At 46.1% G+C, this 23592-nt stretch overlaps 1 protein-coding gene across 3 annotated transcripts in view; it reads right to left on the reverse strand.

The window, feature by feature from the left end:
* The window catches only part of RBM6 (RNA binding motif protein 6), a 57322-nt gene that overhangs the window by 13802 nt on the left and 19928 nt on the right, over positions 1–23592 (reverse strand). For all 3 annotated transcript variants that reach the window (XM_051793400.1, XM_051793402.1, XM_051793403.1), the window contains 3 exons: positions 21417–21490; positions 2002–2076; positions 374–434 (listed from right to left, as the gene is read on the reverse strand). In XM_051793400.1, the coding sequence (XP_051649360.1) occupies positions 374–434; positions 2002–2076; positions 21417–21490 (210 nt within the window). The remainder of the gene's footprint in view (positions 1–373; positions 435–2001; positions 2077–21416; positions 21491–23592) is intronic.

Here is a 23592-nt window from a genome sequence, read left to right on the forward strand (position 1 = left end):
ATCTGAGATCTCAAAAGGACACTAAAAACATGCATCTCCCAAGGAAGGTGGGTTGAGGGGAAGCCATCTCACCTATGGCCTACAGTACTAGCTCACAGTTCTGAAGGACACACACCATTAACAAAGCCAAAGCAACAGGAAGGAAAGGCTGTGTGCACTAAGACACCTCTCCACCAAGCCTCACAAGCACAGAGAACCTGGCACATCCACATGTAACATCTTTAATGTGGACAGGCACAAAGGGTCTGAATGAAGCAAAACTCCCACACAGTCCATATAAGAGGGATGCCACGGGGAAGTCAGAAGAAAAACTTACTTGGGAGGGCAGATGAAACTTTTAACTGACCAAGCACATAGGACCAGATATACTCACCATCCCTTGGGAGCTTGCAATAGGAGCAGGAAGATCTATAGCCCACAGTGCACACCTTACACTGCAATGGAAGATGGACAGCATGAGGAAGTTGTGTTTTGGAGGCAGTGGGTACAACCTCCTCCAGAATGCTAGGCTTTGCAGTGCTTTCAGAAAGTAACAGCCATGGAAAAATTACAGCAAGATCCTGAGAGATAGGATGGATAATGGCAGCAGGAGCCTTGGCTGGAATGGCAGGAAAATGCTCGTATGACTCACAACTGGGATTGCCTTGGGAACAGGGTTTTCACACAGCTTCTCAGTAGATTTATTCATTAGTCCTTGACATGGGACCCTTCCTCCTCTCAAGTGACACTGGACCAAAAGTTCCCTGCTAGGCACCATGTTGATTCAAAGGATCAAAAGTTACCTTGGCATTCTCTAACATCAACTTGCACCTCAAGCAGCAAAAAAGTCCTTATCTGAGCTAAACTGTCAATACTGATGTAATTTGGAGAGTCAATGAAGAGATGTCTGCTAATCAAGATGCAGAGCTGTACATGCTTGGATGGTTATCCCACCCAGAGCCATCATGGAGAGAGCAAGTGCCCCATCTTCACAGCCATCTCTCTGAACATAGCATTCCTAACTTCTTCCTTAAGCTTTTTGTAAATGCATTGCTTCTCTTTCATACCAATTTTTTCCTGTAACTGAAGCCTTGTAAATGCTCTGGGGCACAAGGAAGCTCCTCCAGGCCATGGTTATGCACAGCAGCAGTGGGGACATACACTGCAGCCACCTGTCAGTGCACTGAAAGCTGTTTGAAACCACTGCCTGAAACTTCTGTCTCTACTTCATCTCTGGAGCACTGCAAGCAGAGATGAGGTGGTGAGCAACAGCTCTGCTGGCAGCTGAGTGGATCCAGTTAGCCTGCATGAGGCTCTCTGTAGCCCAGGGTGATCCACGATCAAGGTGGAAGTCTAATTAGAACCAATCCCTTCCTGCCCTGCTGCAACCTCTTGGTCTGCAGTCAGTGGGAATGCAGGCAGCATCCCTGCCCTTTCCCTAGAAATCACCCCCAGCCTGCTGCAGCCCAAAGTTCCTGTTCTGGGAGAACCTTGGAGAGGGCATAGGAACAAGCAACTGTGCCTTCCCAGAAATGGGCCAGTTCCAGCCTGTACTAACTGCTGCCTGGACTTGGATCCATTTCCATGCTTCCCTCCCTGCTTCACTTACTACACTCAGAGCTGTATCACAGGTTCCTGCGTGAGGCAGAAGGGTGGTTACACACACGAACCAGAGTGAAAGCCAGTTCCATTCCGGTTGCCGGAATCTGTCTCATTGTGGTTGTAAAGGAGAAAGGATCCACATGCTATTTTCCTCACATGTCAAAAGGGAACCACTGCATAGGGATGAAGCTGTTCTGTGCTTCATCCCTGGCTACCTGTACCAGAGCGATGTGCACTCAGAGATGGGACCAAAAACAAGGAAGGGAAAAGCACAGTTTAGAAGAGGCAAGAGCTTCAGGACAGGCATTCATTACCCTGAGAGATCTTCAGCCACCCAGCAAGTATCTAACACCCCTCTGAGCTGCCACTGCCATGAGTGCCAGCAGGGGAAGTACAACACAGCTCTGAGCACATACTTACGCGTTTGCAGCGCCAAAACTCTGGGCACGGAGTGTATTCAAGGGTCACTTCTTTGCCACCGATGGAAAGAGTTCCCTGTTGAGACAAGGGGGTAAATGACGAATGTGCTCGGCACACACAGATCACTCAGAGGCAAAGGAAGGGGTTAAAGCTCTGGTTCCTAAAGGCTTTGCAAGTAAAACAGGGTGAAAGGGGGAGGAATTCTCCTGGTTCAGTCAGCTGGAGCTTTGCCATGGAAGTGGGAGGGAAAACAGCCTGTGCCCTGCTCTAGCACAGGGCTACAAAGCTGTGTCAGCTCCAGAGGAACCAGGCAGGAGAGGCCACCTCCCAGGAAGAGCAGAGACAAGTAAATAGAGTGGGAAACTGCTTTAACCTGCTTTTGTCCATATGCTGGCAAGGGGTAGCTGGGCAGCCTCCCTCACACCAGCCACCACAAGGCTGGCCTCAAGGCACCTACTCGAGGAGGAACATGAGATAAAATGCTAGTGAGGTGAGAGAATTTTCATACTTGGGTTAGTCTTCATGTCCCTCATGAAACCATGGCTTTCCTCCAGAGAAATATGCCAGCACGTGACAAGGTCTCTGGTCCTGCAGCCAGTTCTTCATGGGGGTGGCCTCGAGCACCTGAGCAGCACCAGAGGGACTCTACTGTCCACAAAGACACACTGCTTCCAGATCCACACATGATGCTTTGGAGAGGTGCCAGGAGCCCAACAAACCCACAAGCTTTGCTGAAATGCAGATGATGATCTAAGGGTGAAATGAAGGTGCATGTCCCCCAGCTGCTGCCTGGAGCAGCCCACCAAAGCAGTGAGCAGCAAGGATTCCTGGTGGCACTCATCTGCTGTGGACAACAGACCACACCTGGGCATGCAGGATGCAGGCTGAGTAGCAGATGCAGGGAGCCATCCATGAGACATCTCTTGTCACTGGAGGCATCAGACATCTCCTGTCACTGGAAGCACTGCCAGACCACGCAGCCTGTATTGCCCAATACCACAATGAGACTTAGTGTTGGCGATGAGATCCAGACCCAGGTCTCCCAAGTCCCAGGAGAGCAGCTGCTGGATGGTACAGGTGGATGTCAGGGAGCTGTAAATGGCCCCCAGGTATTTTGGGGACCTCTGGTGAGTCAGAAGCTTCCCAGGTACTCTGACCCAGTAGCCTCATCACACAAGAGCCCCCAGTGCAAATCACGAAGTTGAGAAAAGTTCCCAGAGTCATTATTCAGAAGTCATGATACACCCATGCATGAATTGCTCTGCAGAATGTGAGGGAGATGCTAGGGAATATGTAAAGTGGGAGTGAAAAGTTCATGGGAGGGAATCACTGAGTGGCAGTACAACAATCCTTTAACTCCCACAAAAGCGCGCAGCAGAAAAAATTGGAGACCAAAGACGCTGCCCTGTGAGGTGGAGTTCCACACCCTCCCCTCTGCACATCCTGCCTTTTATGGACCAAACCCATCCTTTCCTACCAGGCCTATATGGTTTGAACACTTTGGGGGGTTCCTCCTTGCCACCCAGCTGCCCAAGCACTGCTTTCCAGCACGGATTTGCCTTTGCCTGACAGAAGCTGAACTGTTCCTGTACCTTGCTGAAGGCTGGTGTGTGCACCCAGAGCACAGTGCTGCATCCTTGGAGAATCCACAGCGTGGAGCATTGCCCACTTCACATGCCCACGAGATGGTTTGCACCTTCTCTAAGGCACATGAGGAAACACAAGTGAGAAAGAGAATTGAAAACCAAGGCTGTCCCACCAGGACTGCTGGTCCCTCTGAGGTGGACGTGCTCCCTGTCCCAGGCAGGGCACCCATCACATCCCATCACACACTCAAGAGATGGGCAGTGCCAAGAGCAGGCTGGAATCCTGCGTGTGCCTCAGGACCCGCCGAGCAGAGGCAGGGAGAGAAGGCAGGGTGCACATCCTCACGAGCAGAGCTGCAGCTTGAGCCCAGGGAAGTCCTTGGGAACAGCAGCTTCTCAGCAGGCAGCTGCAGCCCTGCCTAGAGCCTGGGAAATAAGGAAACTCAGAGAACACCTCCTCTGGTGGGGCAATCTGTCCCACAGCTTCATCCTTCTACCAGCCACTGAGGACAAACCTTGCCAGAAAGCCTCAAGATTATTTTTGGGTTTATGGAAAATGGTACTTAAGTGCATGTGGTGCCAGTCCCTTCTGCAAATTCCGTTCTTGGAGGCTGCAGACAGTGTCACTTGCATAATTACTCCCTAATTTCCCAAACACCCTGCTGATTGCCTGCTCACTTTTTCAGCATGCTCTCTCTTACTGATTTCTTCTTGATAAAGTAATTTTCAAGGTTGCAATCATGATTTAACACTCCAAAGTGAGTTCTTCATTTAGGACATACATTGTCAGGATTCAGTGGCTTTAAACTCCCCATTTCCCCATTTTGTTACTAGATCCCATCCCAAATATTTTCAGAACCTTTATTTCCTCTAGTCCCTGTCACTGCTTACTCTTTTTCATCTAGATCTTCCTTTACTCTGCAAAATGTTTTGGATAATACTCTTAAATTTCAGTTCACCACTTTCAACTGAGCAGATCTTGGTGAAGTCACAAAGATTTTCTGAAAATTTCAGGGAACAGTGCTGGGGGAGGAAAATAAAGGTAAGCCCAAGGTATGCCACCTGTACTGTCTGGTATTGAGACTAGAACAATCTCTTCCATAATCAGTCATTTTATCCTGGACCTCTCTGCCCGTTAATCCTCCTGGATTTTTAACATTCTGTACTTGGGAGCAGCTTGATTTTTTCTTTCTAAATCAGAATGCTACAAAAATGTCTCTCTGGTCCTCCCAGTCAGGAACCTCCCCCTCAACACTAGCAGTAAACACAGAGTTGACTCACCAGCAAAGGGTTTAAAAGGCAGCACAGCTCTGCAGTACTAGCACAGAGAGCTCTCAGCCATGGAAATGCCCAGATTTCCAAGGGCACGAGCAGATTCTACTGTTTTCTGAATTGCCAAATTCATCAAAACAGAGCATCAGGACTTCACTGCTGGGAGCAATGATTTGTGCTACTGTCTGATACCTTTCAAACACAGCTATACATGTTCTTTTGCTTAGAGGTCTGTTGGCGATGCAATACTGGATTCCAGTCTAAGTGATACAATTCAGTCCCAGCCATTTCAGCTACTAAAGAATCAGCCCTATGGCAAAGTATGTAAATATTACTGTCAGCAGGCTGATCCACGGAGCAATCCCACCATGAGGTGGTTCTAGAGAGCAGTGCCACAAAACCACAAAGCCCGTTTGCAGAAAGCACACACAGTGCGCAGCCACGTCTCAAAGCTCTCCACTGAGCAGGGACAAACCCCACAGGAACAGGTTACTTTTAGAGAGGGAAAGAAAGGGGAAAATCCCTTAGCCATGACATCCAAAGGTGATGAAATCCATCCAAAAGCACTTTGGAGACTGTGTCAGCGGGGCACAGGGCTTTGCCACCAAAACTCCAGTTTTAACTGGAGCAGTTTCCAAGCTTTTTGTCCCCAAAAGAAGCATTAAAGAATACCAGAATAGGATCTAAAGGCTAAAGGCAAGTCTAACTGTAAGAAAAAAGCCAGACCACACTCCTAGCACACATCATGCCCACTCATAAGGTTAGTTTTAGCTCACCTGTAGTTCAACCTGTTTGCAATCATACTGCTGTGCACAGAGCCCAGCTGACTCACTGCTGAGCACTGCAGGTACATGAGCACAAAGCACTTTGATCCTGCTTCCTAAGGAAGCACAGGAGTTAGTGCCAGGGCCAGGAGACAGCCTGCTGCAGGTCAGGCACTGCACAAGCTTCAGCTGCTTGTCTGTCAATTAGCATTTACAGTTGGCACGCTGGGATTTTTCATGCTTGTTGACAGCCTCCTAATGATGATAACTGGGGGCTGAGGAGGGGGAGAACTTGCCAAAAAAGTATCTCTTTGCTCTCAAGACTGAGATGACAGAATACAAATCATCAGTGTCAAAGCTTTTGCTAACTGTTTCTCTGAAAAAAAATTAGAGCATCCAAGAGTGACCTAGAAAACTGGAAACATGGAGGGAGAGCTTTCGGAGCACAGCCAGTCCCTCAAATAAAACCAGGCTTCTGCTTTAATTGAATCCATCCAAACATTAAAACCTTCAGTAAAATCTCACTTTGGAGCCTCTGAACAATGAGCTGACAGCTCTCCAAATATTCCACCTCACGGGTCATGCTCCAGCAGCTACCACAGGGACTGCGACACCGCACGGAGATGTGGATGTAGCAACCAACACCGCTGAGGAGGAATGTACTCCAGCTCTTCCAGTGGAATGGGAACAGCATGCCATCATCCCTGGTCACAAGGAAAGCCAGGGGTACCTGACTCAGTGGAACAGCTACTGTCAGTCTCAGCTTTACCGATGACACACCTGGGGCACCACGGGTCATTTCTGGAACAGAATCAAGGCTCGGCTACAGAGCACCCAAATCCGCAAGGATTAGCAAACTAAACTTTTCTTCTTGGCTGCAACCACAGAGCAGAAACCAAGGCAGTGCAGGAGGTGCCTGCACCACAAGTGAATCCTTCTCAGACCTCCTCCAGCAGCTGGCTCATGCACAAAACCAAACACCACTTCAGCTAATTATTTCCTTGTATTGTTCATGGTCTGATTAAATGGAAAATATCTGTGCCGTGAACTGAAGGGTTTGGGTCTCCTTCTCACTGAATAATAATGAAGTTAGAAGACTGACATTGTTACCATGTTAAAAATTAACTGGAAATATCCTTTGCGAACCCATAAGAAACTGCATACAAAGCTCATGACACAAGAATGCTTACAGGCAGCACAGCAAAGCAGCCACATTAAAATACCAGAACTAACCTCGTTTACATGATGTTAATTCAGCCCTCTTACGCATATTTACTATAATTAGGATGGTTACTCAAAAATCAGTATACATCCATCATTTAAAAATTATTTAAACTGATTAACAACTAGTGTTTATTGCCTTGGGGATGCTCAGACAGTACCCCAGGAGGCAGTCTGGAAATGCAGAGGGAGCCCACGGTCCCAGCAGTACTTCCCAGAACAAAAAGCTCTCACCATCCTCAGGGTATATTCCAGTCCTGGCCTCCAAATGCCCCGGATGGCACAGCACAGGGAGACAAGCAGCTGACAGCACAAGTCGGGTTATCTAACTGGAACTGCAAATCAGAATGTTTTCAGGTTCTGCTCCTATTTGAGTATGGATTATAAATGCAAATTCAACAACCCCCAACTGCCACACAATGTAAGTTATGTAATGGCATCTTATTCCACTGGCATGGCTCTCAGCTCCCTGCAGGGGCTGGATGGAAGCTGGCAGAGAGAGCACAGGGCTCTCTCCCTTGAGGTATTTATCTTCAAATCAGGCAGCCAGGTGGAGTCAAATACCAAAGGTCCCAGAGGTCTCCCTAATTCTTCCCCCTGATGCTTGTGGAATTGAGGAGGCAGCACCTTCCTGGGATGGAGCAAAGGGCCAACACCTGGGAGAAAAAGACTCCAGCTGGGTGTATTTCAAAACAAGATCATCTCAGCCACAGACACTGGCTTCTCATCCTGTTTTTTCCATATGCAGAAGTTTTTATCTCCAAACTCATCCACAGCTGCTGTACAACACTACAGAGCAACAGGCAGCACATCTGCTTACCTCTGACAAAGAGCAGATGAGAAAAGCTGTGAATCCAAAAACCACAATCCATCTGTAATTAAACATTTAGAAAACGGAGCATGACACGGAGAGCTGAAGAAAGAAGAGCAATCCAGCCTGCTGCAGGGTACTGCAGCAATCTGGCATTTCCTACAGGAACACTAACCACAGGTGAGTTCCTCGTGTACTGGGATTTTCCCCAAGGCTCTCAGCCCCCTTCTCCAGCTCCCTAAGCATTTGCAGGTCGGGGATTTCTTTTTATTGGCCTGATCTTAGCAGTGTCCAGTACTCTACTGCTGAGTGGCTGACAGCAAGGCAGAAGATTCCAGATATACAGGGGGAAAGGATGGTCGGATGAGTGATGGGTCTCTGAGGAACTGTTACATTACCAAATGGATCCAAACAACCTTGCCCTGTGTTATTATTAGAGATTTCTATCAGGATTAACACTGAGATGACAACTGACAACATAAACGTTGTGTTAGTGGTCACCCAGAAAGCGGGATGTTTGGCTCCCGGGCATCGGCGACGTCACGGAGCTGAAAGCACGTGGCATCACCTTGAAGCATGTAGCAGCAAGGCATTCATTCCAACAGAGATCCAGTGCTATCCAGCAAGTCATGCTCAGGGCTCGTGGTCTTCAAGGTCAGCGGAGGCCTGAGATTGGGAGCCCAAAGATGTCACCATCCATCCTGAGCTGACAGAACAAGGCTTCGGGCACACCACTGATGGACACGTGAAACAAAACTGGCTCTAACACAGAACTAAGGCATTGGGAGGATAACTTAGAGAGTCCTAAAGATTTGGTAGCTAAATGTAACAGATTAAGATGCCATATAAGGATTATTTTATCCCAGATAGCTCTCAGCAGCTCTTTTTCAAACTCTTTTTATTCAAAACCCATTACTCACTTGCACTGGGACAATCCACTGTGACACACCAGTTTCCATTTCTACTTGCTCCCTCCTCAGGCCTCCCTTCCTGCCTGGTTATCCAGGCCATTTGTCCTTTAGCAGAAGGTGCCAGTCTGCATCCTTTAAGTACCTTATTTCCACAGACACCCCAGCTAGCCTGCTGAGACACCTCCAGTTTTCTTCCTACGATTTCTAAATTCCCTGGATACCAGCCATACTCCTTTTAAGCAAGTCCCAGTATCTTTGTACAGCTCATCTCCCCCCACTGACATCCTTTTCGCAAATATACACAGAAATTGCTTTTCAGACTATGCCAGCTCTCTACATTTTAATGCCTGAATTTTGAACTCCAATTCAATTCCAAGTTAGGACTCTCAAAGTGCTTATCTTTTAAACACAGCATTTGCTTCGCTTGTCAGCACTCTCAGTCCTGCTCTGAGAACACCAAAACAGTGGGTACAGGCAAGCTCCCAGTCACTGCTCCAGGAAGGATAACAGTGATGTGCCGCAGCTTGGGAAAACACGCAATATGTCCAGGACTTCACATGCTCTGGGGCCAGCTTTGGAAGGTAGGTGATATGAATGGCTTCTGCATTTCACCCTTTAAGGAGATTTCAACACATCTGAAAGTTTTCTTTGATCCAGTGAAGCCAAGTGGACTTTCATCTGCCACTCAGGGCCCTAACCCTGCCCAGCTAATGCCGACCTCAAGCTCCCCTCACCCCTCTAAGAAGGCACCTTTGTGGATCAGCTTACAGGATCACTGGAAAAAAAGTGGAAATTTTAAAATGAGAGCCTTTCCTTTACGGTATGAAGTTGTCAGAAGAGGATTTTTAGAGTTCAGACACTGAGGATGGGGGGACATTGGGAGATAACAGCTCAAAGGGGGCAAGTTCTGTGCTCTGGTGCTCCCACTCCACAGCTAAAGAGAAGCATGGATGGTTAAGGCCTTATAATGGGGTAAGTGAAGGAGACCATGCATATGATGTTCTTTAACAGTTGGACTAATGATCTTAAAGGTATTTTCCAACCTAAATGACTCTATATAAAATACTCATTCCCAAAAAAATATGGATCAGGTTGAATCCTCAATTTGAAAAGTATACTTAAACTATCAAAACTTAAGAATATTTAAATATTAGCATATTGAGCATCATTATTCATAGATGGCTCTAGGGAAGGGTCCACATGGCTCTGCCTCATCAATATTCCTTTTCTGATTTATCATGGGCTACTGCATGGACACTGTGTTTGAACAGCTGCTCCAAAGACTTCATTTGCTCCCAATACAGAGGCTTCCCTTCTCTCTCCAAAATGCTGCTCTAGTGACCTGGACATATTTCTCAATATTTTGTTACATAGCCACCTTCTTCCTGAAAGGTCATCTCATCCCATCACCCTGTTAAACAATATAAAGCTTAATTCCATTACCACAATACACTAATCCAGCCCAGGACCTTCCTGTGCACCTCCCTCAGGGATACCTTACAATTAGCAATGGCCATAAGGAAGCTGGGAAACAATGAGGAAAGACCCAGCTCCTTAATCATAGATTTGAAGCACAAATATCAAAACACTAAAGACCAATTTCAATGTAAAATCATGCTGGAAAAAAGCCAGACTGGAAGGTTCTGCCTTAAAGGGGTAAATTTATTCCTAGACAATTCAACCTATTAAGCATTTAAAGACCCCACCCCAAACAAACACATGTCCTTTTACCTGTGGGATTACACACCAATTCCAACACAGCTTGACCTCCATGGTGAACAGAATGTAGAATGTTCTGTGCAGCAGCAAACATTTGCAAAGAACACACCAACTGTAAACAGGGGAGAGAGCAGGCCAGAGGCTCCTCCAGACAAGCCTCCAAACTCACTTCTCAGGCACTCAGAGCTAAGGAAGATCCAAAAACCCTGAGGAGAAGGAGCAGCTCTGAATAAAAGAGGGTTTTGTCCTTGGAGACAATTTCTCAACATGCCTAAATTCCGAGTAAATGGCAAAAGTGGGTGCCTGACCCTGATTCCCACAGGGTAAAAGAAAGAGCCCTGCCATTTGCCAGGGAAAGGCATCAGCAGTGCAATACTTACCTGTGACATCTCAGTGACGATTCCCAGCACATCACCGTGACCTTGAGGTGACCTGTCCAAAAGCTAAATCCAGATCCTTAAAACTCACACCTGGACAGAACCACAAGGCAGCTGGCACTTCTTCAGAGTGGCACCTGTACCGATTTCTACATCTGAGCAGGCGCTGCCTCCTGAGAGAGCTCTTCTTAGGAACTGATTTGGAAAACAGCTGCTTTAACCTGCTGGGTCAGGATTTGCCCAAGAAACCTGGCACAGCGTGAGAACAGTCATCTGAGCCTTTGGAAGGAGTTTCTCCTGCCAGCCCAGCAGTGTGCAACATAACACTAGTGGGTGTCACAGCTCCCCATAGGGCCCAGCAGCTCCTCCTTTACAGGCAGTGGGGTTAAAGAGGTTCATCCACACAACTTCACTGCACATCCAAAGGTACAGCCACATCCCTCCTTCCTAGCCAGTTGCCAGAACTGCTGAAGAAAGGAATTCAGTGCCTTCTCAGGGTGCAAGAGGCAGAAGAAGTGACTCTCCTCTGTAAATATCCAGGCTCCGAGGCTCTGGTGGCTGACCTCAGCTCTTTGGGAGAGTATAGCCAGAGAGGTGAGTGTGCAGGAGAGCAGCTCCTATGATAACCCTGACACCAAGGAAGGAGAACATGATTCCCTGCTGTGTCAGAAGTGCCTCAGCTTGGCTGAATTCCTAAGGGATTGGAAAGGGGAAACCACATGCACAGACACCTCTTCAAACTAGTCAGATAAGCCCCACAGTAGTGGGTGGCTCAGGTATTGTCACTCGAACCACTTGTGGGACTTTAATACCTGGGATTTAATACCTAGTGGCTCAGGAGAGAGACTGGCCCATGCAGACAGGCACAGGTAGTGCCTGAAGCTCCCTGTGTGCTGCTCACCTCTCGGCAGTGAGCTCTGGAGCATCAGAGAGGTGATGCTTTCAGCTGCTCCTCTTAGAATCAGATGGATTTGCCTGTCACTAAGAGATGCCAATGAAACATTCTGGAATTCACTTCTTAAATTTAGTGATGGGCCCAGTACACATTGGAAGGAAGAAAGAGAGACGAGCTAGTGCAATGGGCAGAGAAGGTGGCAGTGGCAGAGAACACACACCAATCCCACACGGAGCAGGCGCAGAAGAACACCTTGTCAGGGGAAAAAAACCCCAAACCACCTCAGCTCTCTTCTCCAGTGATATCACAGGTTGGGAAGAATCAATCAGGCTTTCAAAAACCTAAGGCTATAAACAGTGAAACACCTTAGTCATCATATCATTAATGTACAGCTTTGCACTGTGAGAAAGCTTCTTAGTGAGACTTCTCAACCTGGTATTACGTGTACGAAAATACATCTTGGGATTCTGAGAACTTAAAATTACTTTCTCTGTTAACTCTACTCATGAGATCCTTGATGGAAAAGTACATCAAATGTTTGCTTGGGCTTTAAATGCCATCCTGGCTCAAATCTGGTTCATGAAGCCCATCTGGATATTGCTAATTTCCTGGTTAGACATGGACTGTACATCACAAAAAACTAATATTTCCCCTGTTGTCTATGAAAGCAGGGGAGAATTACTCTCCTCCATTTGTTCTAAAGACAGTTGCAGTGTTTTAAATACTTAAATATCATGTTTACAGCTTTATAGCTTTGACCCTCATTAAAAATGCAATTCCTTACATGACAGACTTGAATTTAGACCCGTCCTTTGAAAGCTGTTTGTTCATTCTGGGGAAGACATAACTAACTGAACTTATAGGTGGCCTGAAGCAATGGAGATGAAGGAGGACACTTGGATGCAACATCTGGTAGTTGTCAACACATACACACAGTGCAACAGCACCGCAAAACAAACCTTAAGGCAGAACTCTCCTTTACATCAGACAGCTTCTGTCACTGCAGAAACCAGGAAGATCTTTCCACCTCCCTCCTGTGTCTCCTTGTACAAAACAGCTTCAGGATTTTCCCATGGGACCCTCTTCTGGGAGCAATCATAGCCAGGATTCAGCTGGTCAAACAGTGGTACTGAGGACCTTTCAGTGGCTGTCCCATTCACACATGTTGCGTTATCAGGTTCCCAGATATGATGGAAGAAGAAATTCTCCCCTGGACAAGAGAGGATCAGGGAAGATTGTGCCTTCCCTCAGAAATACAGAGGGCTGTTGTCTGGCAGCACTCTTGGTGTTCTTCCATCTCACATGTTTTCTTGTCCTGCACAGATGCAGAATGACAGCAAAGCTCCCAATCTCTGATCCTGTAGCATACAGGGTTTCTTGTGATCTCTATAGGAATTAAAGCTTTAATAAGAGTCTTGAAGGTGCCCTGTGGCTTGCAGGGGAACAGGGTGGATAATAACTCTGTGTCCTCCTGTGTTAAATACCTGTTTCCTTGTTGCCTGTGATTGATGGATAATGACACAATAGTCCACATAGGCGTGCCACCCCCATTTTCCACTGTAATAATTTCATTTCTAGACAAGAACATTAACAGCCCAGTTACAGTCAAGTGGAATCAGAAATTCACAAATAAAAATTGCTGCCTGCCAGAGCTTTGATCTTGCATCTTCCAACTTGAAACATCTGAATTTAATCTTTTACATGTGCGAGCCTCATAACCCGAGCAGAAAATAGCAAAATTCAAGGTACTTTTTTTGAATGTACCCCAATTCCAGGTAGCCAAACTTCCAAGATTTACATTGAAAAGATCCAGTACAAGCTCAACTGGGAAGAAAACAGACTAAAATCGACACCTGAATGGAATTCCAGCTCTCTCTCACTATCATAATCATAGTTATACAAAAAACATACTTAATTTCTGCAGAAAAGCAGGCAGACCATCTCTTTGAAGAGAAGGAAACAGTGCTTCTGCCTTCCTTAACCCCAGGGAGTGTGCAGTTTGTCATTTTTTTTCCACCTCAACTCAATCTTTTACCTTCCTGTTCCCACAATCCAACACCAACAGCACACTAAGAAATGGAAAAGCAATTGCTGCTAAGATAGCACAAAAGCATGAACGAACAGTTCTGAGACTGAAGCTCACAAGAACGACTCATCAAGTGAAAACTGCAACATTTTGGTGCGCTCCCACTTATCAAAACAGTCCAGATGGAGTCCTAGCATTATAATCTGGCTCATATGCTTGTAAAATATATCTGGTGTTCCCCTCGACGTTGCTAGAATTGGGCTAAGAAGGACTCTTTGGACTCAGCCCAAAAACTTGTGTTGTCTCGTTCACGATGACGGGTCTTGTGCAAACCATTATGGCAAAACCGTGAGAGAAAATGGTCTTGCTCTGGAAATGGAAGTTATGGTGCACTCACTGAGATGCCTTGATTCATGTAAACTGAACCCATACAGACATTTCCCCTCTCACTGCCTGTTTATCTCCCTTAAGACACTTCAGTCATATCATCAGCACCATCCACTTCTAAGAGTACAGAGGGAATTTCTGAGAGCGCAGCTCCAGTTCTATTAGTCACCAGCTTACTTAAAGGATGACTTCAAAAGCATCAAAGCAAATTAGTGGCATGAGTCCTACCACTTTCATACAGGAGCTTGATCAAGGGATTTTACATCCTAATCCGAAATCCCCTTCTGACCACGTACACAACCTATCAGTTGCAGCAGCAGCACACGATCCGTCCCGCCGCTGATTTGCCACACTCCTTTGAAGCACTTTGAGGCTACAACGATACGCACTTTCCAAACAGTTACACAAGGATATATTTAGAGTCTCTACAGATCTTCACAGAAAATCAACTAATCATGAATGCAAGCACAATGAAAAACCAACAAGGAAATGCAGCCAGCAGTAAACCACCACTCTCCGTTTAAAGGTGAAATTGCACCTCTGCGTAGCATCTACGACTAAGATTTCCTCGTTGTCACACAACTGTTCCATTAACACGTTAGGAGGGGAGGACCTGACAGCTACATGACAGGGTGGCATTTGTATCCTGCCCGTGCATCCAAGGACTACTTCCAATCCTTCCTAGCTCAAGGCAAAAATCTCACCTACAAACGAGTCCAAAGGATGAGTGTGCCAGATGCCACATCACTCAGGAAAACACTTCGCATGCTGGCAGTGACCGAATCAAAGCCATTTCTTAGGAATGCTCTGCCAGTGGGTGCTCTGCAACACAACTTTAGCCCTATGGAACGGGCAGAGAGCAGACTTATCCATCGTACACATCGCACTTTGGATTCACGAGCAGAAGTTTTCGAGTCCCTCCCATTTTTACAACAGCCATGCTGGGCATGACCAAAGGTCCAGCTGTCCCACAGTGGTTTCTCACAGAGAGCCATCAGTGGAGTGAGCATCCAACCTTTGGCTGCCCAACAGCAGTGAGTGATGCACTGCAAGTACAGATTTATCACATCATACCATCAATCAACCAGAGAGGACTGGACACTTATCTTGTCAACCACTCATAGATCAAGTTATTCAAACAAATGTCAGGAAATCACAATTATTCCCTCGAGCTTCTGGCATTGTAAACAGAACATCCATTCCAACAGAGAACTTGACTAACAAGGCATTTACAATCTACAGGCAAAGAATGGGTATTTCAGAGTGAACTCATCACACAGATTTCTTAGTGTCAATGGGCAAAAACTCCCAGCAAACCCATCACCAAAAGAGAAATGTGCAGAGGCCAGAACAGTTTCATTTTAGAGAAGGGCAGGGAGGGATGCTTTATGTGGAACAACCTATTTATACAGCAGCCCAAGCCAACCTCAGCACACAGAATAGATAATTCTGTAATATACAGCAATATTTGAGTCCTGAGATAACCCTGTTGGGCCACACGTCCCCAGCAACAACTAGAGAGACCAAGGAAGTCCTGCTGAAGCATCTGCTGCATGCTCCAGGCAGCTCACCCAGAAGCTGTTCAATGGGACAATCCCACTGCAGAGCAGCAGTTCGGCAGCAGCAAACACATACTATCCCCATCACAGGAGTAAGGTGAGGCTGAAGGAAAAAGGAGGACAGGATTTTGGAGCATGAGCAGGGAGGTAGAGGGACATGGCAAGCTGGGAATCACACAAGTAGAGCACGAAGACGCAGCTTCACAACTCTCCCAGTGAAAAGTGAACTTATTTTAAAACATTTTGCGTAGCATACTTTGCTTCCTGAGGCAAGGCAGGACAGAGCTGCCAAGAAGGAGGTTGTAGTTTTTTTATCTGGGTAGGGCTAGAAAAAACTCATTGATGGGCAGCTACCACTGGCTGAAGGAAGAGTGTGTGAAGTCTCTGGCAGAAGATCTCTTACAACCTTCTGTGCCAGAGGAAGAGGGACTAAGAGGATTCACACAGCTTGAACAGCTGAGATGACAGAAGATGTTGAGAAGACAGAAGAGAAGGTCCAGAGAAACATTTTCGGTACCAGAACTTTCTGGCAGTTACATTTCACACCAAAAGCCACCCTTCTCTGCACAAAGAAGGTCCCTGCAGCACACAGATAAAGATCACTTTATCACAACATCCCTACAGGATACACACATGTACACCCACCCACCCAGCCCTGTCACAGGTCACCACAGGCAGATCCAACTGCTTATTCACAGGCAAGTGTCTGCCCAGCACTAGGAGCTTCCCACTGCAGACTTCCATACTGATCTGAGAGGCTTACAACTCCAATTAAATGCCGGTTCGATGGGGTGATTAGTGAGACACAAGAGGGAATGAACAGATGATTGACTCAACACATCAAGCCTCAGTGATGTAAGACCAGGCTGAGCTCGTGACCAGGTCACACACTGAATCAGACACAAAAAAAACCCCAAATCAGCTCTGCTGCCTGGAAAACCACTCACCCACTAGCCTATGGAGGGAACTTTCCATAGGTCAGGTGGCTCATAAAAATTCCTCCACAATGTGCATGTTTGCCAAACCATTAGGATGTTTATAGAAGAAACACTGTGTAGGTGTAAGTATACAAGCCTTTTCCCTCTCTATACACATGCTCCAAAAGGAAATTCTAGAAAACCACACAGTCAAAAGCAGGACAAGCTTAACAGCAGGGGAAAAAATATGCAAAGATACAACCTGAGCAAAATCCACACGCCTAATATGCAACAAGAAAAGCAGAAGATAACGTCAGCTGGTGATCCAAGGAGGACAGATCAAAAGCAAGCACCCTCAGCCTAACACACAAATGGATTTCAGTTTATTTGTGGACACCCTCAACTGCCACTACCACCACCCTCGACTGCAGGTTAAAGCTAAAGAGATGGATTGACATTGTCAAGTGGATAAATTATGGATACCAGACAGCCCGTGAAAATACATTTGAGGCGGGTGTCATCTTCCATTACAAGGGGCATTTGGCAGATTCTAGAAAAAAATGCCCGACTCTATAACTCAGCACGTCCTATCAAAAGGAAAACAATTATTTTTGATGTCTGGACACAGATTTTCCCTTACAAACTGCAACACACTTCTTGCACCACAGGCTTCAAGAAATACTCCTTGGCTACAGGTCACAGGAGAAGTTCCATTCTCAGGATAACCACATGCTCCTTCTGTATTTAACTGGGAAGCCACACAGAGTTGTGACTTGTTACTGCAAATGTTTTCAGGACAGAAAGTCCTAAGCTTTGCCTGCTTGTCACAGCATCTTGTGGATTTTAACACCAACAGCTACAGCAAAAAGCCTGTGAAGTCTGATCTGCACCAGAAGCTCTGTTCACACGGAATGCAGAAAGGCACTGCAGTGAATGGATACAAGGGCTCAGAGCAGGAGAAACACACACTTGATGCTTCCAGTTGCTCAGGGGTGAGACATGCTCAAGTGAGCACTCACAAAATCCAGTAAGAATCCCTCTTACCCTCCCCAGTAAGAAACAAGCAGGGAATGAAGGTATCACTGTGCCTGGCAAGCTGAACCACGACAGCGCTGCAGGGGAAACTGCTCTGACACATTCCAGCCTCAGTGCAGGAAGTGGAATGACCACTCTAACACACTCCTGGAGACCTCCACAGTAATTTATGATGTATGTGTTTTTAAAAGTTCATGCTATAGCTCTTCTCTCACCCTCTTACTTAAGAAACAGGAGGAAAGGATTACAAAGTTGTTACTTACTAGCAACAAAACCCATGAAATATTCACCTTTGAGGCCTGAGAGGATTTGGAGACAATACTACAGAGTCAGCGAGACAAACCATTTGCTCCTAAGGTTAAAAAAAAAAAATCTTCCTGCTTGCATATGTGTAACAATCATCTCCATCTCAGAGAAAACAGTAAAATATCCAGGCAGCAGAGACAGGCTCCCTCCATTTCTCCTCCTCCGGCTGCCTTTACGACACACGACAGTACAGGAAGGGTACTTCACGTCCCACCTGATTTTCTCACACCCAGTAACAATCTTGTTGTGTCTATCTCTTCCACAAATGAAGGAGTGCAAAGAGATCCCAGCACATATGGAGAAGAAGAGCCATGGGATATATTCCCGAAGTTGCTTCCAAGAAGCCAACCTGATGCCCCCAGACAGGAGCACTACACCTACTACACCAGGGTGTCAAAAGGGTGCCAAAGAAAACACAGTCAGACAAATGCCACATCACCAGCCTTTCAAAAACGAAAATAAAGGAGGGAAGGATTATTTAGGAGAAACCATGTGACTTAGCAGACAGAAACCCCGTCTTCCATTCAAAATACCTGTCTCTCCCCAAGAGAAAAGCAGCTCCTCACAGACAGAAGAGAGGTCTCACACAACTCAAATGACAGCCAGCGTGTAACAAAAGGTCACCAGGAGCATCACCAACCATGAGGCTGCAACGAGAGTTGCACCCGCGTCCTGCACAACAACTCAACAGCCCATCTGCCCTGCTGGGGCAAACAGCCCCCAAAGCCAGCAGGAGAGCCAGCACTTGGTGCCCAGCACCTCCACAAGGGGAATAACAGCGACCCAGCACCTTCCAGACACATTAGAGGGGACCCTGGAGCTGGAATAAATTGCCAATGCAACAATCAACAAAGCAAAGCAATTAATAAGGGGGATGTTGTCATTACTTTAGCTGCAGCAATTAATACAAGTGGAATGAAACTCTCCTCGAAAATTAGGGCAACATAGAAGATGGATGTTTCCTTATCACAATATATGTAACAGAAAGCCCCCTCAGATCTCAGCGGTCACACACACATGAATGTGTCACATTACTGAATAGAGGGAGTTGGACCTGGTAAACCTGTAGTTTGTAAATTTGGGAATGATCTTAAGTGGGTGCTGGGTAAAACAAAAGAATTTCATGGTAGGGAGATTACACAATATAGGGACGTAGCAAATTGTTCTTCAGGCAGGGGCAGTTCAACAGGCATCAAACAGCATCCAAAATGCTAGGTTTGCACAAGCTATTTATTCCCAGTCCGCAGATGCCTGAGAAAGAAGCAGGTTGACTAGAGAGGGACCAGGATGTCATTTGCTATTTATGCTTTCCCAAGTGATTGAGTTTGACAGGGGTAGCTGATAACCTTCTGAAAATAACTGAACTATCAAAGAATCTGTGTCTTAGCTAACACAGGTTTTGCAGCTTGCAAAAATGCAGACTGATTCTCAATCTAAGGAGACCATCTTAGAACTCTACCCTGGAAGTCATTAAAATGGGATATCTATTCTCTAAGGACAACTGTATTCATAACTCCCTTTCTGGATATCTCTATTTGGCTCTTAGTGAGAACTTAAAAGTCACCTATCTTCCCTTGCAGTATGTCAGATACAAATCTTGCTAGTTTTTTTTTTTTTAAATAATGAGAAGGGCTCTTTTTCATGTTCAATTACAAGCAAATTAGAGAAGTTAACCTATGTGGGGCAATCCAGAGGTTACAGCTCTCCTGACCAAATGCAAATAACTTGGGTCACCCCAAAACCCACCTTTCTAACTTCACTAATTACTAACTACTGTAGGTCTTCTGAAACATCATGAAGACCGGCACATGCAGGCTTTGGAGATGATCCTCTCCAAACACTCCATCTTCCAGGTCTCCTCTGCACACACACAGACACCTATAGCAGGAAGAAAACTGGAAGACTTCATACGCTGTCAGTTTTTAACTGGTGGAGTGCATGGCTGGGACCACTACCCCTGCCAATAGCAGGGTTCTGGCAGCACCTGCCTGAATGTTGGAAGGGAACCACAGGAAAACATTCCCCAGCCTGCCTGCTGCAATTGCTGCTGGGGAGGTCAGAGTAAGCAGCAGTGGAACACCAGCCACAGCTTCTTCCCGGGCACGTGTGTGCAGTGAGTTACTGGGCACCTCCAGGAGCTCAGTTTAGTTTAAGGATTGGTGCCTAAAGGCTCTTTGCTATAGCAATGGACCAAACCTGCCCAAATCTATATATTCCAAACAGGAGAAGGGGCAGAGCAGGCATCAACAATAGGAAAAAGAGGTATTCTCAAATTCCCAGGTACTTGGGGATTGCTCTTGTGCAGGGAGATGTTATTTCATGTCAGCAGAATATGGAGAGGCATTTGGTTAAAAGGAATGTCATCTACAATTACAGATTCCCCAGTGACAACAAAATAAATTGGGAATTGTAGCAACACTGAAGGGGAAATAGAAGTTGTCACTGATGGTAAAAGTAATAATTAATTCCGGAGCCTTCTCTCTCTATGCTCCTCACCACCACCCCGGTGGGAATGTGCCAGGCTCTTTCCCAGCAACAGAATTATTTCTGTAAAACATTTTTGTAAGTTGCAATACCTCTGTAACTCAAAATAGAGGCAAATGCGAGTGCTTAGCAGGACCTTTGAAACCCCAGCTGTGAAGATTCATTAACTGTAAGTACATTTTTGCAGATGCACAGTTCTGAATCTGACTCATAACTCTCCTCCCATGACAGTGAGACCCGGGATTCAGGTAAAAAGGCTTAAGATAATTGATATGGTTTCTTAGTCAGGCAAATTAGGAGGAAGAAGGCAGCAGAGAGGAAACTTAAGGGATGTAGTGAAGGAAGGGGTATCTCAATCGTTTAGTTGGTTTGGTTGAGTGATCCACCACCTACAGTTCCAAGGCATGGGAAGGGTGGTGTAAGATGGGAAAATGTTCTGTCTAACAAATCTTATGCATCTTGCTCTTGTATGGCGGACAACAGCTCTAGCCCCAAATACCAGGTCAGAGTAAAGGCCCCCCATGGGTACTTACTCCCTGGGGATTTCAGCCATTTTTTCTTTTTAAGGAATCTTTCAGGTTTACCAGGCTCAACTGCATGTAGGATAGAACTCATGTCTGCAGCTCCAGTTTGCCAAAGGATGGGATAGATATGGGGGAGATGCACAATAAGGATCTCTCCCACACGCAAGGCATATGGAAAAGTGGAGCCTGCAAGTCACAGTTGACTCAGAGCTGCATCCAGAGGCCTCACCTACAGTCACATGTGCATGTGTGTGTGCACACAGACAGGGGAAGAATCCAATGCTAGCAGAGCTCTTCCCAACCAGATTGCAGTGTGAGTACAGAATCATCAGGGTCAAAACCTGCATCAGGAGTCTGTCAGCCACCAGCTTCTGACTCCAGCCAGCGTGCTGACACACACCAGGGAGGAGGGGTGGGCCATTTGGTGTCCAGCAGCTCCTTCCCACTGGCATTTCTAAGCCTTGTACGAGATTCTGGTAAGAGCATTTAAACCGCGGTGTTGTGTATTATACAAGAACAGATCTTCCTTCACAAAAACCTCGTAGGCTTTCCACCACCCCACCAAAAAACAAAAAAATAATTAAAAATCTTCTAGCAGCATTGACCGAATTGTAAAGCAACCTGGTTGGCTTCCATGCATCCGATGGCCTCTTCCAAGAGTGAAAACTCCACGCAGACATAGCCATAGTCGTAACCTGGGGACAGCATTTAAATACAGACGGGAGTCATGTTAGTGCCTTGTCATAAAGAAAGCCACATTAAATATTCAATTTCCCTTTCCCTCCAATGACAAACCCTCTAACCACCACCCCTCTACTCCAGAATGAAAAAGAAAGAAACCAGGGACTAGCTGGATGATGATTAACTGTGCAGTTTATCATGAATGTTAATAGTACAGTGTTCCCACTTCCCCTTACACAACCCAGTGACAGGCACACCCTTCCTTAGGGCAAGAAATAATTGCTTTGTCGTTTTTTTTAAGGCATAGTGACTTTCCATTGCCAGTTTCACATTTTGTGCCACCTTGGAGGCAGCACTCTCCAAAGTAAGTGTTGATAAATCATTTCCAAGTACCTTGCTGCAAATGTACTTTACACGAATAGCCAGCATTTTAATTGGGCAATATTTCAGAAAGAACTAACACCATTCCTTTGCCTTTGCTATTTTTCTTTCAACACCTGCTTACTTTTTGAAGTCCAATCCCTTACATTATGAAAAAGTACAGCAGGGTAGGAATGAGAACTCCACCTTTCTCATTTTGGTATGGATGTTACTGCACATGTAACAAGAGGGTGTGAGAGCTTTAAGTTCAGATTCAAGAAACTAGAGAGCCCTTCCTCTTCTCATTGCTTGAGAAGCTGTCATCTCAGTCACTGCAGAAGGGACACACTGATTTAACTGTGTACTCCAGTTACCTGCACTGAAATATTATGTCCCAAAGCAAAGTGCAGGGTGAACACTACAGAACCTAAGACCAACTGAAGATCCATCCTCGATGTTGAAGCTACCTCCAAGAACTGGAGTGCTGAGGAACAATGTAAAGTCACAACCTAAAGGCCACCTCGCTCCAAAAGAGTGCTTTCCACATGACCATGGGCCAAGATGCTTCTACACAGACAGTGAGAGGAAAGGCTTGGCTCCTTCCTCCTGCTGCTCTTTTGGCGGGTTTGGAGTGAGAGGAAAGCCAGGCTGTGTGTGATTTGTACCATTTTAGGCACCTAAATGTCCTGGTGGAGAGCCTGTCTCCTCTCCTTAAGATGCACATTTTAACTCTGGTATCTTCGAACCAGGTTTATATCTGGCTCCTATTGCTTCAGCCCCTCACCTTCCATGGGAAGGTAACTCCACCCATGCTTCTTTCAGACAAGGCATTCCAGCCTGCTGGAAAACCACCCCCATCTCCTCCAAGTCTATGTCAAAGAACATTTGCTGCACTCTCTAGTTTTTCCTTCTCTGTTTTTTTTACATCTTTGTAGTTTACCACATCAGAAACAAGGCCACACAAACTATTTCATCATCAAACTCTACTGATTTTTAATTATTTTTTATTCTGGGAGCAATTTGCATGCAGTTCCAACAACACAATTCTGACATTGCACCTCTACCTTTAATAATGAGACTCCAATTTGCATCTAGCACATCTTCCACATCACACAGGAATTTATTCCCCTTTCCCATATTATTTTAGTCAATATAATTACACTAGAGGAAAATTTATCAATCTGGGTGCTTTTCAGCTCAGTGAAAGATGGAGTCCAGCAGCACAGCATCTGTGGTGGAAAGCAGCTAAAGCCACTTGATACTCTTACATGAAGTGGGCACCTGGAACTAGAGGTATGGTTTCAGCTGGCAGGATCCACAGAACCAAATTGATCCAGCTGTTCCCAGAGCATCCATTCTGCCCTGCAGCACAGCCACACCGGATCACATTTTGCAAATGAAGGAGTTCTCCTCTCTGCAGAAGGCAGCTGCTCTCCAGGAGCAGTGCTGCCCCTTGGTGGGAGACTGTTCTGCATTCCGGGCAGACACCTCTGCTACTCCACACACAGCATGCGGCCTCACATGGTACATTTTAAAGTCTTACTCAAACCCAGAACTCTTAAGTCGCTTCCTTCCATTCTGTTTAGCAAAGAGCTGCATGAATTATATTTGTCAGCCCATAAGGCTCCTGATTCCCCTTCAGAGAAGGTTTTTGAAAGCTGCTGTAATCAGCAAGGATCAGGGTACTATCTTGCTTCCATGTGTATGTGACAGAAAACAAGACTGCAGAAGTTTTCACTCTATTTGCTCTGCAACA

The sequence above is a fragment of the Manacus candei genome, unplaced genomic scaffold (genome assembly GCF_025592945.1).
Source record: "Manacus candei isolate 608988 ecotype Guabito, Panama unplaced genomic scaffold, ASM2559294v1 h1tg000036l, whole genome shotgun sequence".
In the NCBI taxonomy this organism is placed as follows: Eukaryota; Metazoa; Chordata; class Aves; order Passeriformes; family Pipridae; genus Manacus; species Manacus candei.